At 40.1% G+C, this 13,601-nt stretch overlaps 1 protein-coding gene across 3 annotated transcripts in view; it reads left to right on the top strand.

Annotated features, from left to right (window-relative positions):
- The window catches only part of LOC106577029 (protein tyrosine phosphatase receptor type E), a 57,487-nt gene extending 43,886 nt beyond the window's left edge, over positions 1-13,601 (top strand). For all 3 annotated transcript variants that reach the window (XM_014154690.3, XM_014154687.3, XM_014154694.2), the window contains 11 exons: positions 250-369; positions 507-670; positions 1,245-1,380; positions 1,471-1,620; positions 1,743-1,836; positions 2,055-2,131; positions 2,231-2,365; positions 9,527-9,652; positions 9,883-10,034; positions 11,092-11,227; positions 11,429-13,601. In XM_014154690.3, the coding sequence (XP_014010165.1) occupies positions 250-369; positions 507-670; positions 1,245-1,380; positions 1,471-1,620; positions 1,743-1,836; positions 2,055-2,131; positions 2,231-2,365; positions 9,527-9,652; positions 9,883-10,034; positions 11,092-11,227; positions 11,429-11,503 (1,365 nt within the window). In that variant the 3' untranslated portion in view covers positions 11,504-13,601. The remainder of the gene's footprint in view (positions 1-249; positions 370-506; positions 671-1,244; positions 1,381-1,470; positions 1,621-1,742; positions 1,837-2,054; positions 2,132-2,230; positions 2,366-9,526; positions 9,653-9,882; positions 10,035-11,091; positions 11,228-11,428) is intronic.

Genomic DNA, 13,601 nt, shown 5'->3' with positions numbered 1-13,601 from the left:
ACTAAATAATTGTTGATAAAGTTGTCCAAGGCTTGATTATAATTAGTCTGAGACTCTCATTAACGGTCTAGAAGATCAGAGTGATGAACTTATTGACTGACAGACAATCACCTATGTCACGTCTATCACCTATAAATAGAGTTTCTAGTCAGTAATATGAATTCCCATAAAAGTCTCTGCCATTCATATTGGTGAACTATAGTTTGTATTTTTTTTGCTTTGCTGAATGTCCATTTTGCCTCTCTTCAGGACAAGTGTTACCAGTACTGGCCAGACCAGGGCTGTTGGATGTATGGGAATGTGAGGGTGGCAGTGGAGGACTTTACTGTACTGGTGGACTACACCATCCGCAAGTTCTGTGTACAATATGTAAGTATCATTGTATGTGCCTACGTGACAACCCTGCACAGGATCCCTCACTTTGAAATACATGATGTGAGAAACCCTGTGACATTTACAGTATATTTTTTTTAACGATTGATGTGTTTTCCTGTTGTTGTAAACAGCAGGGGAATGATGGCCCAAGGGCCCCCCGCTTGGTCACCCAGCTCCACTTCACCAGCTGGCCAGACTTTGGGGTGCCCTTCTCCCCTATCGGCATGCTCAAGTTCCTTAAGAAGGTGAAGACAGTCAACCCATCCTATGCAGGACCCATCGTGGTGCACTGCAGGTACTGAACCAGGGGAGGAGACTGGGGATTCTAACTTGAAATTCTCGTCTACAAGCTGTACTCAATGAAGGCTATAGTAGTTCATTTAGTTCCTTATGACATGTATAACTTAACACAATCGTAGTGTCAAATTGACCGATCGTGGTGTCTAAAAAAGTATGCCAACCTTCTTCCCTTTATTTGTATTTGTATGGCTGGAATTTTAATGCACATGTCATGTAATATGAAACCACCACATCACTGAAGTCAGAGACATGCAGGAACAGCTGTTGAAACAGGTGTTGGTATTGGGGCTTTGCTTTCTGAATGGGCCTCATTGATTGGTCTCCAACACCCTAAGCTGGCATCCCTGACTGCTGTCTGTGTCACTGGCCCTTAAAACACTATGGATCTTGTTGGCTTGTGGACATGTAGCAATTTAGCATTTTTATGCCGTACCATAGTCAACATTCCTGTGGAAAACTCAGCCACAGAAATACAGTGCATTTGCTTTGAATTGAATCATCAAACATTCCTTGGAGGTCTATGACAATGTAAGGATCACTCTTCTCTCCTGTCCCTTGTCTTTCCCTAGTGCTGGGGTAGGTAGGACTGGGACGTTCATCGTCATAGACGGCATGATTGACATGATGCATGTAGAGAAGAGGCTGGATGTCTTTGGGTTTGTGACCAGAATACGGGAGCAGCGCTCTCAGCTCGTCCAGACCGATGTAAGTGTTCCCTGACAGTTCAATGTGTTAATGCAGCACAAACAAGCAAAGATGCCTCATTTACCCCATCTCACTCTGTCTCCCGTTCAGATGCAGTACTCGTTCATCTACCACGCTCTGTTGGAGTATTATATGTATGGGGACACAGAGCTGGATGTGTCCTCTCTGGAAGGCCACTTGCAGAAACTCCACAACACCAGAACACCCCTTGACAAGCTGGGCCTAGAGGAAGAGTTCAGGGTAAGTCCCAGTCACACAATTTTCTCTCCTTTTCTAAGTTGTCTCCCAGTTCTAGTCACATTTAAATGACGGTAGCCATCTCTCTCAAGTAGTCCTAATTTCACCCCATATCCTCTCCTCAGAAACTGACCAATGTACGCATAATGAAGGAGAACATGAGGACTGGAAACCTTCCTGCAAACATGAAGAAGAACCGTGTGCTTCAGATTATTCCATGTAAGGAATACTCTAACACTCTTAACTTTTCAGTAATACATCACAACCCTACCACCATCACACTCTTTAGTGTTGTATCAAATATTATACATTTTAGACCAAGTTACCTCTCTGAAGTAGTTTTACTTTTGGAATGGATTTACTGTAGTTAAATGACACAAGTAATTAAACTATTGTTGGAAATAAAGTAAGTTGTTAAGTTATTTGCTTGAACACAGATGACTTCAACCGGGTTATATTATCAATGAAAAGGGGCCAAGAGTTCACGGACTACATCAATGCATCATTTATTGATGTAAGTATTTACTGAGCACATTTTAAGACTTAAGTCCTAACTTTCTCCAGAGCCCTTTATGTAAGTATATGATGCGCTAAACAGTATGTTATTTTCCAGGGATACAGACAGAAGGACTACTTCATCGCTACCCAGGGTCCCCTGTCTCACACGGTGGAGGATTTCTGGAGGATGGTGTGGGAGTACAGGTGTCACTCTATCGTCATGCTCACTGAACTCAAGGAGAGGGAACAGGTACAGACCCCACTGTGGCAAGAGTTAACTGCAACCTAATCATTAAAAGCTGTGTTTTACTTTAGTAGTTGAAAATACTATTCTAATAAATGCAACAGTTGGACAATGGATGAAGATACTCCAAACTTTTGAATGTTTTTAAATCCATCAGATATTGACAGAAATATAGCACATAAAACATTGTACTAACACAGACAAATAATTCATGGAGTTCAGCTATTTTGATGAATGTAAAAAAGCTTTTCTAATGCACTCATATGTGACCAACCATCTTAATTTGGTCTTACAGTGGTTCCTCTTTTAAAAGTTGCGTCATACTGCAGCACACCTTGCAGGCTGCTGCAGCATTCTGTGGCACATTATTTCATTGTCAGCCATTTTTTCGGGAAAATGCAAGTTAGTGCTAGTTTGACCACTAGAGGACATCTTTGAGAAGCATTTTATAGTCTTCCATATTGGCATTACCGGAGATTTTAAAACCTTTTTTGTAATAACATAGTATATGGGATTGATTTTAAGAAATTTGGCTTTATTAATTTGATTAATATTATGGCGTTTCTATTACGAGAAAAAAAGAAAAAAAAGAAAATATGGCGCTGTACAACGTGACGGTCAGGAGTAGGCCACAGCATAAGAGGATTGGAGGATTCTAAATTGTTTGCCTTCATTAGACAACTTTGTTCAAATATTTCTGTAAATCAGTGATATTTATTCCCATAGTAATTCATTATGGATCCATAACTAAATCCACATCTGCATTTTGAAAGAGTATTTTTATCATTATTTATTTTTTAATGAAAGCATAAAGATGCTGATGAAGAAATACAGTACTGTGCAGTATATGCTTTTACATTTGGATAATAAAGCATTTAAAACATTTTGAAGATATAAGCCACCTGCATTTGTTTATTAGCCTACTGTGCAGTCTGACAAGTAAACATAGCCTACAATACATACTGTAGTAAACATGGGAAAGTGCCTAATTCCTTACATAAGGGAGAGCAGGCCATGTATGTACTAGAGAATACGGGCACGCGGGAGACTGGGGTTCAATTGCCTGACGGGGAGGAAAGAGTAGGCTGTCCTTGTAAATAAGAATCTGTTCTTAACTGATTTAATATGTGTTATTTCATAGTTGGGATGTCTTCACTGTTATTCTACAATGTAGAAAACAGTAAAAATAAAGAAAAATCCTGGAATGAGTAGGTGTTTCCAAACTTTTGACTGGTACTTTCTTAATTAATTTGATTATTATTATGGTGTTTATATTCCAAGAAAAATTAAAAACCCTCTGGGTTTCTGTTAGGAAGGAACGGAAAATATGGCGCTGTACAACGTGACGATAGGCAGTACAGTACAGAGATATTGTGTCGTGCAGGCAGGGCACGCGGGAGACCAGGGTTCAATTCCCCGACTGGGAGGAAGGAGTAGGCTGTCCTTGTAAATAAGAATTTGTTCTTAACTGACTTGCCTAGTTAAAGAAAGGTTACACTAAGAGCATATCATTTCTGCACCCAAATGTTCTAATTCTAGTCTAACCAATACCCAAACAGAGATTAAGTGAAAATTAAAATCTCATTGATTTATCAAGACCAGTCCCCATGCTTGTCTCAGAGCAGCGCGAAATAGTGCTAAAATAACTTTTGCTTCAAATCCTACTGCTTCTAACTTCAATATGCTCTTTAAATAAAAAAGACCTACACCACTTTTAACAGCACATTACTCAACACTAGTGAGACTCATTTCACCTATGGTAGGCCTACAGTATATCTACAAATATTTTTTTCAATGACGTGACTCTCTGCCAATAATTACATTTAGAGGATTGGAGGATTCTTAATTAATATCTAAGAGGCAAGGGAAGCTGAGGGTTGGGATGTGGAATTGGAGACATGATGGTCAAAGAAAAATAATGATGGTCAAAGATAAAGTATAAAAAATAAAGTCAAAATAAAACATAATAAAAAGTACGTTTGAATGACACTGAGGGGCAGTGTTTTTACTGCTAATGCCGGTTTGCCTGAGGCTGATGCTGTGCAGGTGTTTGTACACATGCATATACACACACTCTCATTGAAATACACACATACACGGACACACACATATGTAAATAATGCCAGACATGCACTCAAACATATACAGTTGGCCTTGCTGTTATGATTTTAGTTGTCATTGATGTCCTATTTTTGCATTGTTGTTTTCTGTTTTTACTGTAGTCTTTTTCTTTTTTCTCATGAGTTCATTTTCTTGCTTGTTGGTGCATTTTGGGGGTTCTTGGGGAATGGAATTAATTATATTTTTTATTATTATTAATATTTTTTTCTTGGGGGGGTGACTGTGGGAGGGGTCTCGGGTGGTTGAGGGACAGCTGTGGGGGGGGGGGGGGTTCTTGGTGGGTTCGCGTCCCTGCTTTTTTTGGCCTTGTGGGAGATCTGTCGAAGTTGACCCTGGATGCTTCTGTGTGTCGCTCTGAATGGGAGTCTGTTGGATGACTGGTGTGGTGTAGTTGTTGTGCGGCTTCACTGCAAGTATATTGTATGTTTTGAATATTCAATAAAAACATTTTAAATAATAACAAACAAAAAAATATATATAAAAAATATCTAAGGGGCATTATCCATTCAGTTATATTATACAGGTCTAGGCTCCAAAGAAATAGACTCCAATTAAGCCCTCTTGTTGTTTGTAAAGTCAAATTAAAATGAAGATTATTGTTGAAATGAATTGCTCGACTGGTGTAGGTTTTCTCCGTCTGTCGGTGTGCAACACTTGCGTAACAAGTTAGCTATATTTTCAGCACCAGCCACTGTTCACCTCCTATTGATTGTGCTGCGGTTGCCGCCAGTTGTTTTTTAAATGTAACCTTTATTTAACTAGGCAAGTCAAGTAAGAACCAATTCTTATTTACAATCACGGCCTACCCAGGCCAAACCCGGATGACGATGGGCCAATTGTGCGCTGCCTTATGGCACTCCCAATCACAGTCGGATGTGATACAGCCTGTATTCGAACCAGGAACTGTAGTAATGCCTATTGCACTGAGATGCAGTGCCTTAGACCGCTGCGCTACTTGGGAGCCATGACCAATATAAACTCAGCAACAAAAAAAAAGTCCCTTTTTCAGTACCCTATCTTTCAAAGATAATTCCAAAAATACAAATAACTTCACAGATCTTCATTGTAAAGGGTTTAAACACTATTTCCCATGCTTGTTCAATGAACCATAAACAATTAATGAACATGCACCTGTGGAACAGTCGTTAAGACACTAACAGCTTACAGACGGTTGGCAATTAAGGTCACAGCTATGAAAACTTAGGACACTAAAGAGGCCTTTCTACTGACTCTGAAAAACACCAAAAGAAAGATGCCCAGGGTCCCTGCTCATCTGCGTGAACGTGCCTTAGACATGCTGCAAGGAGGCATGAGGACTGCAGATGTGGCCAGGGCAATAAATTGCAATGTCCGTACTGTGAGATGCCTAAGACAGCACTACAGGGAGACAGGATGGACAGCTGATCGTCCTCGCAGTGGCAGACCACGTGTAACAACACCTGCACAGGATCAGTACATCCGAACATCACACCTGCGGGACAGGTACAAGATGGCAACAACAACTGCCCGAGTTACACCAGGAATGCACAATCCCTCCATCTGTGCTCAGACTGTCCACAATAGACTGAGAGAGGCTGGACTGAGGGCTTGTAGGCCTGTTGTAAGGCAGGTCCTCACCAGACATCACCGGCATCAACGTCGCCTATGGGCACAAACCCACCGTCGCTGGACCAGACAGGACTGGAAAAAGTGCTCTTCACTGACGAGTCACGGTTTTGTCTCACCAGGGGTGATGGTCGGGTTCTCGTTTATCGTTGAAGGAATGAGCGTTACACCGAGGCCTGTACTCTGGAGCGGGATCGATTTGGAGGTAGAGGGTCCATCATGGTCTGGGGCGGTGTGTCACAGCATCATCGGACTGAGCTTGTTGTCATTGCAGGCAATCTCAACGCTGTGTGTTACAGGGAAGACATCCTCCTCCCTCATGTGGTACCCTTCCTGCAGGCTCATCCTGACATGACCCTCCAGCATGACAAGGCCACCAGCCATACTGCTCGTTCTGTGCGTGAGTTCCTGCAAGACAGGAATGTCAGTGTTCTGCCATGGCCAGCGAAGAGCCCGGATCTCAATCCCATTGAGCATGTCTGGGACCTGTTGGATTGGAGAGTGAGGGCTAGGGGCATTCCCCCCAGAAATGTCCAGGAACTTGCAGGTGCCTTGGTGGAAGAGTGGGGTAACATCTCACAGCAAGAACTGGCAACTCTGGTGCAGTCCATGAGGAGGAGATGCACTGCAGTACTTAATGCAGCTGGTGGCCACACCAGATACTGACTGTTACTTTTGATTTTGACCCCCCTTTGTTCAGGGACACATTATTCAATTTCTGTTAGTCACATATCTGTGGAATTTGTTCAGTTTATGTCTCAGTTGTTGAAACTTGTTATGTTCATTCAAATATTTACACATGTTAAGTTTGCTGAAAATAAACGCAGTTGACAGTGAGAGGACGTTTCTTTTTTTGCTGAGTTTATATATATATCTACCTACACATGTTCTGAAGAAGAGAAAAAAATATATATATTTTTTTTTTTCTTCTTCAGAACATGTGTAGGTAGATACGTGTGTAGGTAGATGTGGAAAGATAGATACAAATTATTTGTTGCAAGTTGGGTGGGGGGGTTCACACCTAGCTCGCCTATTAGTATTAGACAATTCTTTAGTAAAGGAGGTTGAATAGTCTATTGTTCAGCTAATAGCCCATCCTAGAAGCGTTGTTAGCAGCATTCACAGCCTGCTACGCTTGTGAAAAACGAATAATAATACTTTTCCCCCTTTCCACTTGTTAAAGCTTCCAATTGATAAAGTGTTTTTAGCCGCAATCGGCCCCAACCCCAATTAATACATTTGGGCACAGTCGATAGTGTGCTGGACTTCAGGCTAGAATGTTGAGGGTGCAAAACCTGCTCCCTGCTTGTTTCATTACATTATTATGCCGTTCTCAGAGCAAATACCCTGGATTGTTACTCCCATCTCGTTCCTTGCTCTCTTCCACGCGTCATTCTCAGCCTGAGTGGCTCGCTTGTGGGCGTGCTGGCAGGATATGGCAGCACCCTCGGTTGTGCGTCAAGAATTCAGCATAGCAAGTTTGTATGAAGGTCTGGTTATTCACAGGCAAATAGTAATATGCTCTAAACTGCTCTGGTGACAAACACACTTTGCTGCCCTGTTTTCAATCGTCCACATGGCTGGGAGAACCTCCTCAGATGAATGCAGATGAAGGGAGTTGATATGCATAGGAAGTGTAGTGTACTGTTTTTTTCTGTATATATGAATTACAAATCAGCCTTTACTTAAATCATGTTTCCAGTCTATTGCATATTACAATGTGTAATCATTGATGTCCCAGGAGCAGGAGTGGTAAACACTGTTGAAGTGTATAATTGTAATACATACATGCAGACACAGCATCATTCAAAGAATGGAGTTTGATACACCTGGTATTGGATATGACTGAAAAAAACTTGCTAAATAGTGATTTTCGTAAATTAACTTTATGACAAAAGAATATGTACAATCATTTGTCTCTACATTAATTAACTAACATATTCCTCTCAATTGTACATTTTTTGCTTGACTCGTTATGACGTTATAATTACTTACATTTGCTTCCACCGTAATGATTTTGTCAGACATCTGGGTGGTCTATACGGGTGGTATAACGTCAAATTCGTCCTTGGAACCACTTGAGCCACTCGATATGATTTGTCGTATAAAAACCTTGGGAACCAAATGCATAATGGGTGCTCTAACTCTACCCTGCGATGGTCTGGAGCAATGAAGCCGTGACGCTGGGTCCCGCAGCGTAAGCTCGCAACTTTTAAAGGAGGAACCGCTGTATGTAGCAACATTTGAACGTTTTTTTTACATTTTTTTAAAAGCAGAGACACAAAGCTACAAAACGGAATATCATACATTGCATTTGAGGAACAATGGCAAAGTAATTCTGCTTTGAAAGTTGCTAAACTTGTTACCTCACTTTTGAGAAAATGTCTTTTGAATATTTTGGTACCTACTGGAGAGCTTTTCTTTGTCTACACCCATTCAGCATCGTTCACACCCTCTTACCCTTTAGCTCCCACCCAAACTCTAACCATTTTACTTGCCCTAGCAGAACTGGTTAGGCTCTTTTCATGTTGGTGACTAACTGTGCTGCTGGTAACAATTTAGTTTAAAAAAAATTGCTGACGTTTACTGACACCGACCATTCATCAGTTATTCTGCGCTCTGGCACGCTCAGATGAGAGTGCTCTGAAATCGGAGTAGATGGCCAGACTGAATTTACGAACGCAGCTGAAATGATTACTTGCATAGTGAAGTATTTTGTTAAGACATGTAGTTAGCTAGCTAGCTAAACAATTAACCATAATCACAACTCATGACGTTACTACCCTGCATGAATCTGCAGGTAGCTAACCAACGTTTATCAACAGTTGTTGCAGTGACATTCTATTGAAATGGATACTTGCATAGTGGAGTCTTTTGTTAAGACATGTAGCTTGCTAGCTAGCTAAACAGTGGACCATAATTTCAACTCATGACATTACTACCTTGCATGAATCTGCAGGTAGCTAACCAACCAGGTTCAACGTTAGCTAGCTCACATTAGGCTATAACTAGCAAAGCAAATGGCTCTAAGATATGAATAATAAGATCATATACGTAACGTTAGCTAGCAAGCTAGCCAGCTAACTAACGTTAGCTAGCTTACAGTACACTTTAACTTGAAATAAAAAACAAAATTAGAAACGTGTAATATCTGAAAATGTAGCTAGCTAGACTATCTTACCCGTATACATCATGGATGGATGGTCTCCTGTCGGATGCCATGGTTGCCCTTAGTTTGATGTAATCCGGAGACCGGTGTTTTCTCCATCGCCTTAGGTATCATACTCGAATTCCACTGATTTCAAAAGTCTTCCAGAAAGTCTTCCAGAAAGTGGAGAGCAACACTTATGCAGTTTTACTACGCAATACATTTTTTTTAAGGCCATATGTGGGCCATATGTTTGACACACCTGCCTTTCATCAATCTGTCACTTTCCCCAGGACAAGTGTTTCCAGTACTGGCCAGCAGAGGGCACTGTGACATTTGGAGACTACACTTTGGAGCTGAAGGGGGATGCACTATGTGATACTTTCACTCTGAAGGACATGGTGCTCACATATGGACCAGTGAGTTTCCTTCACATAAAAAAGCTACCTGATGTGCATTTTAAATATATTATTTGTGATGTAAGTCATTTTTGTCCTTGTGGATGACTGGGTTTGGTCCTCTAATCAGTGGCTTTCTGTTATCCCAATTTGTGTCTTATCTTGAGCATGTCAAGTTCATGTTATGTTTATTTTTCATTATCAGGTATACTAATGTATGTAATGATGAAACACATGTTTCCAATCACCAGGAAAAGCAGTCACGGCACGTCAGGCACTTTCATTTCCACGGCTGGCCTGAAATCGGAATACCGGCAGAGGGAAAGGGAATGATCGACATCATTGCTTCAGTGCAGAGACAGCAACAACAGTCTGGAAACCACCCTATTATAGTGCACTGCAGGTAAGGAACAGGTACTGTAAGCACAAACCAAATCTGGGAGCCGGAAAACACTCCCATCACTCTTACAACTTACCTTTTTTTCTGACATAAAATATTAGGATCATACCAAACACAAAATTATGTTTCAAAGAATATAGATCACTTTTTACATTTTTGGCACTCTGTAATATCGGTTTCAATACATTATACAGTACATTTAGCCTTTGTAGACTCTGTTTTATAGCCCAACTCTTTATAAAGACTTTGCTGTGAAAGCTATGATCAGAACGTACATAGCTCCAGGTGAAGTACTTCTAATGCAGCACGGCCCGCTGGGATTGATCCAATCCACTGATTCACAGTCAATTAAAACCTCTCAAAGTGAAATCTCCAACGACTCCTGCTTTGATTAATCTGATAGAATGAGCTAACGACAGGAAATGGTGTCTTCACTCTCTCTCATATTCATTCATCAGGGCCTGTCTAAAGAGGGGCTTTTTAAAGCTTTTTCTCCTCCGCTGGGAATGGGGGCTTGCCCATTACAACCCCCCTCTCTCGTCTACCTCTCTCGCCGGCATTGTAAGCACTGACTCAATCCAAAGAGACTGAGAGAGGTACCAGACGCGTTAGTGTTAGCGTTATTAGTACTATTAGTCAAAGGTCACCTTTTCTCCAGCTAATTTCTTTCAATACAAATGGGAAAGACTGGGGTAAGCTGTAGGGTTCACAGTATAGCCCTATGACTAGGGGAATGGGAGACTAGGAAGCTATAGATCCATCAACTCTACTGTTAGAGATCTCTCCTATCAACCACCAACTAGACAACTTACCTGTGTTGTTGAGCACTAAGGAAATCCAGCACTGTAAAATACATAATATGTTGTAAAATCGTAATGAAGTGCAATCGGCATGATGGCGAACTAGTAGACCCCTGACAGTGTACAGAATGTAGTATACTCTGACTCACGTTCAGTTCTAAGCACATATTAAAGGTCCTCTAATGGTAGTTACTGGGCTTTAGAGCAGGCGTATCTGTAGCTGTAGATACTGATGGTTCTGTCCTGGGTTTATTTCTCAGTGCTGGTGCGGGTCGGACCGGTACATTCATCGCCCTGAGTAACATTCTGGAGCGGGTGAAAGCAGAGGGCCTACTGGACGTATTTCAGACAGTCAAGAGCTTACGCATGAAGAGACCACACATGGTTCAGACTGTGGTAGGTATTATATATTGTAGTATAAACACATTGTTTTTCATAGTAGGATACCATTTAGTCATAGAGATTCAATGCATGAGATAGAGGTGAAATGCATTCAAATTATCTTCAAAAGATTGACAATGACGCTTTATTCAAATATTGGTTTGCCAACTGTATTTTAAGTGATTTATGGTCACGTTGCTATGTTTGTCGTTTCAGGAACAATATGACTTCTGCTACAGAGTGGTTCAAGATTTTGTTGACATTTTCTCAGACTATGCCAATTTCAAATGACAATATCTGCTATATACCCATGTATATTTCCACGTAACATATGCAATTTTGTCAGAACCTTCTTTTCTAAGCTCTTTCGAGCTCTTTTTACACTTTGCACTTACCCACAATACTTAAACATATTGTACCATATTTTATTATACAGGTAACTGACAAAATAAGGAAACGAGGGATACAAAGTATATTGAAAGCAGGTGCATCCACACAGGTGTGGTTGAGTTAACTAAGCAATTAACATCCCATCATGTTTAGGGTCATGTATATTCATCCATTATTTTGGCTACCATGGCTATGCCCCGATAGGATGACAATGCCCCCATCCACAGGGCATGAGTGGTCACTGAATGGTTTGATGAGCACAAAAACAATGTAAGCCATATGCTATGGCCGTCTCAGTCACCAGATCTCAACCCAATTGAACTTATGTGAGATTCTGGAGTGGCACCTGAGACAGCGTTTTCCACCACCATCAACAAAGCACCAAATTATGGAATTTCTTGTGGAAGAATGGGGTCGTTCCAGACGCTTGTAGAATCTATGTCAAGGTCCATTAAAGCTGTTTCTGGCTCGTGGTGCCCAACGCCCTAATAAGACACTTTATGTTAGTGTTTCCTTTATTTTGGCAGTTACCTGTATATGTTTGCTTGTCTGTCTGTTTGTTAAAAAGAGTCCAAATGAAAATGTATTATTATCTCTATTTAGTCACGGATGTTTCAACTAGCTTTGTCTCCTCAGCATTTATATGTCAAATGTTTTGAATTGAAAATGTAAGACCAAAACCGGTGTGAAGGGTTTAATTGAATAGGTTCTCGGACTCAAGACAATACTGGAAAGTATGTTATTATGTACATACTGTGTGTATTAATTAACTTATGCCTATAATCTTTTTCTATTTATATAATGTAGAATTTTATGTACATTTTGAGTTTTACTGATAGTCTATGTTGAAAAAATGACCATGAGATTGCCTTTTGTTGCCTGTGGTCTGTACTGTAGCCATGGCACATACTGTAGAACTATTGCTGTTGAAAAATACACAACCTGTCATGAGAGTTTGTGACAAGTGACTTAACAAATGAACATTCAGTATTTGGTGTGTATGTTGTCAGTTTCATCATAACAGTCTATTGAGTATCCAATGGAAAACAATCAATTTGGACAACTTTGAATTGCCATCTGTTTCAAACAGCAATTTTGATCTGACCTCACTAACAAATGGCTGTTCATATGTACACGGTTGTAATAACTTTTGTACATCTTTTTTTAAAACTATATTGGACCTACCATTTCAGCATTTACATGTTTGAATGAAACAGTGCCATACAAAGATTAGAAAAATGTTCTGATCAAGTTAAAATTGTCACCAAGTGACTTCAACTTCAATATACATAGCTAAGGCAGCAGATTGTTTTATGTTTTTCAAGACTAACCTACAAAGGAAGAAGATTTCAATAAAATAAGTAGATTTTCATGATATCTTTATAGTGTATAGAACATGATTGGGATTAAGGCAAATGATTATAATGCTTATATACCCCCCAAAATGTGTATTGAATGTATAGAGTTCTCAACTAGAAAAGTGTAATTTAGAGCCAGGCAGCAATTTTCCGCTTGGTAAGTGTTTATAGCCACAGTGCTCTCATATCACTAAATAACTGGGTTATTGATAATAGCAATTGATTCATGGAAGTTTCAGGAAGATTATTTTATTGAATTTCATTGTGCTGTAGTTTACTGTGAAATCTATATTTTAGCAATGATCATAAATAAATAGAATTTAAATTCAAATTACCTGGTTACCCAGTTATTAAGTGTTAAGGCACTCCATAGGACTATCCTTTTCATGCCAAAGGTACATTTATGGATTCATAGCCTGTTAGGTAAAGATACAAGTGTAAGGATTATGTAATCACATAAGGGTCTTCATACAGAACATTTAGAATATGTCTTGTGTACAGAGTATGAAATTGAGGTATAATGTAGCACTCAAGCATCTTGTTCCTGTATATCTCTTGTCATAAGTCTGTATGAAGTTTAAATTTCATTTGTAAAATCTGTCCGCATTAAATGCATTGAAAATAAACAAATTTGCCATTCA

The sequence above is a fragment of the Salmo salar genome, chromosome 18, assembly GCF_965601325.2.
Source record: "Salmo salar chromosome 18, fSalSal1, whole genome shotgun sequence".
In the NCBI taxonomy this organism is placed as follows: Eukaryota; Metazoa; Chordata; class Actinopteri; order Salmoniformes; family Salmonidae; genus Salmo; species Salmo salar.
Note: the sequence above shows the minus strand (reverse complement) of the source record. Positions and strands in the feature narration are given on the sequence as shown.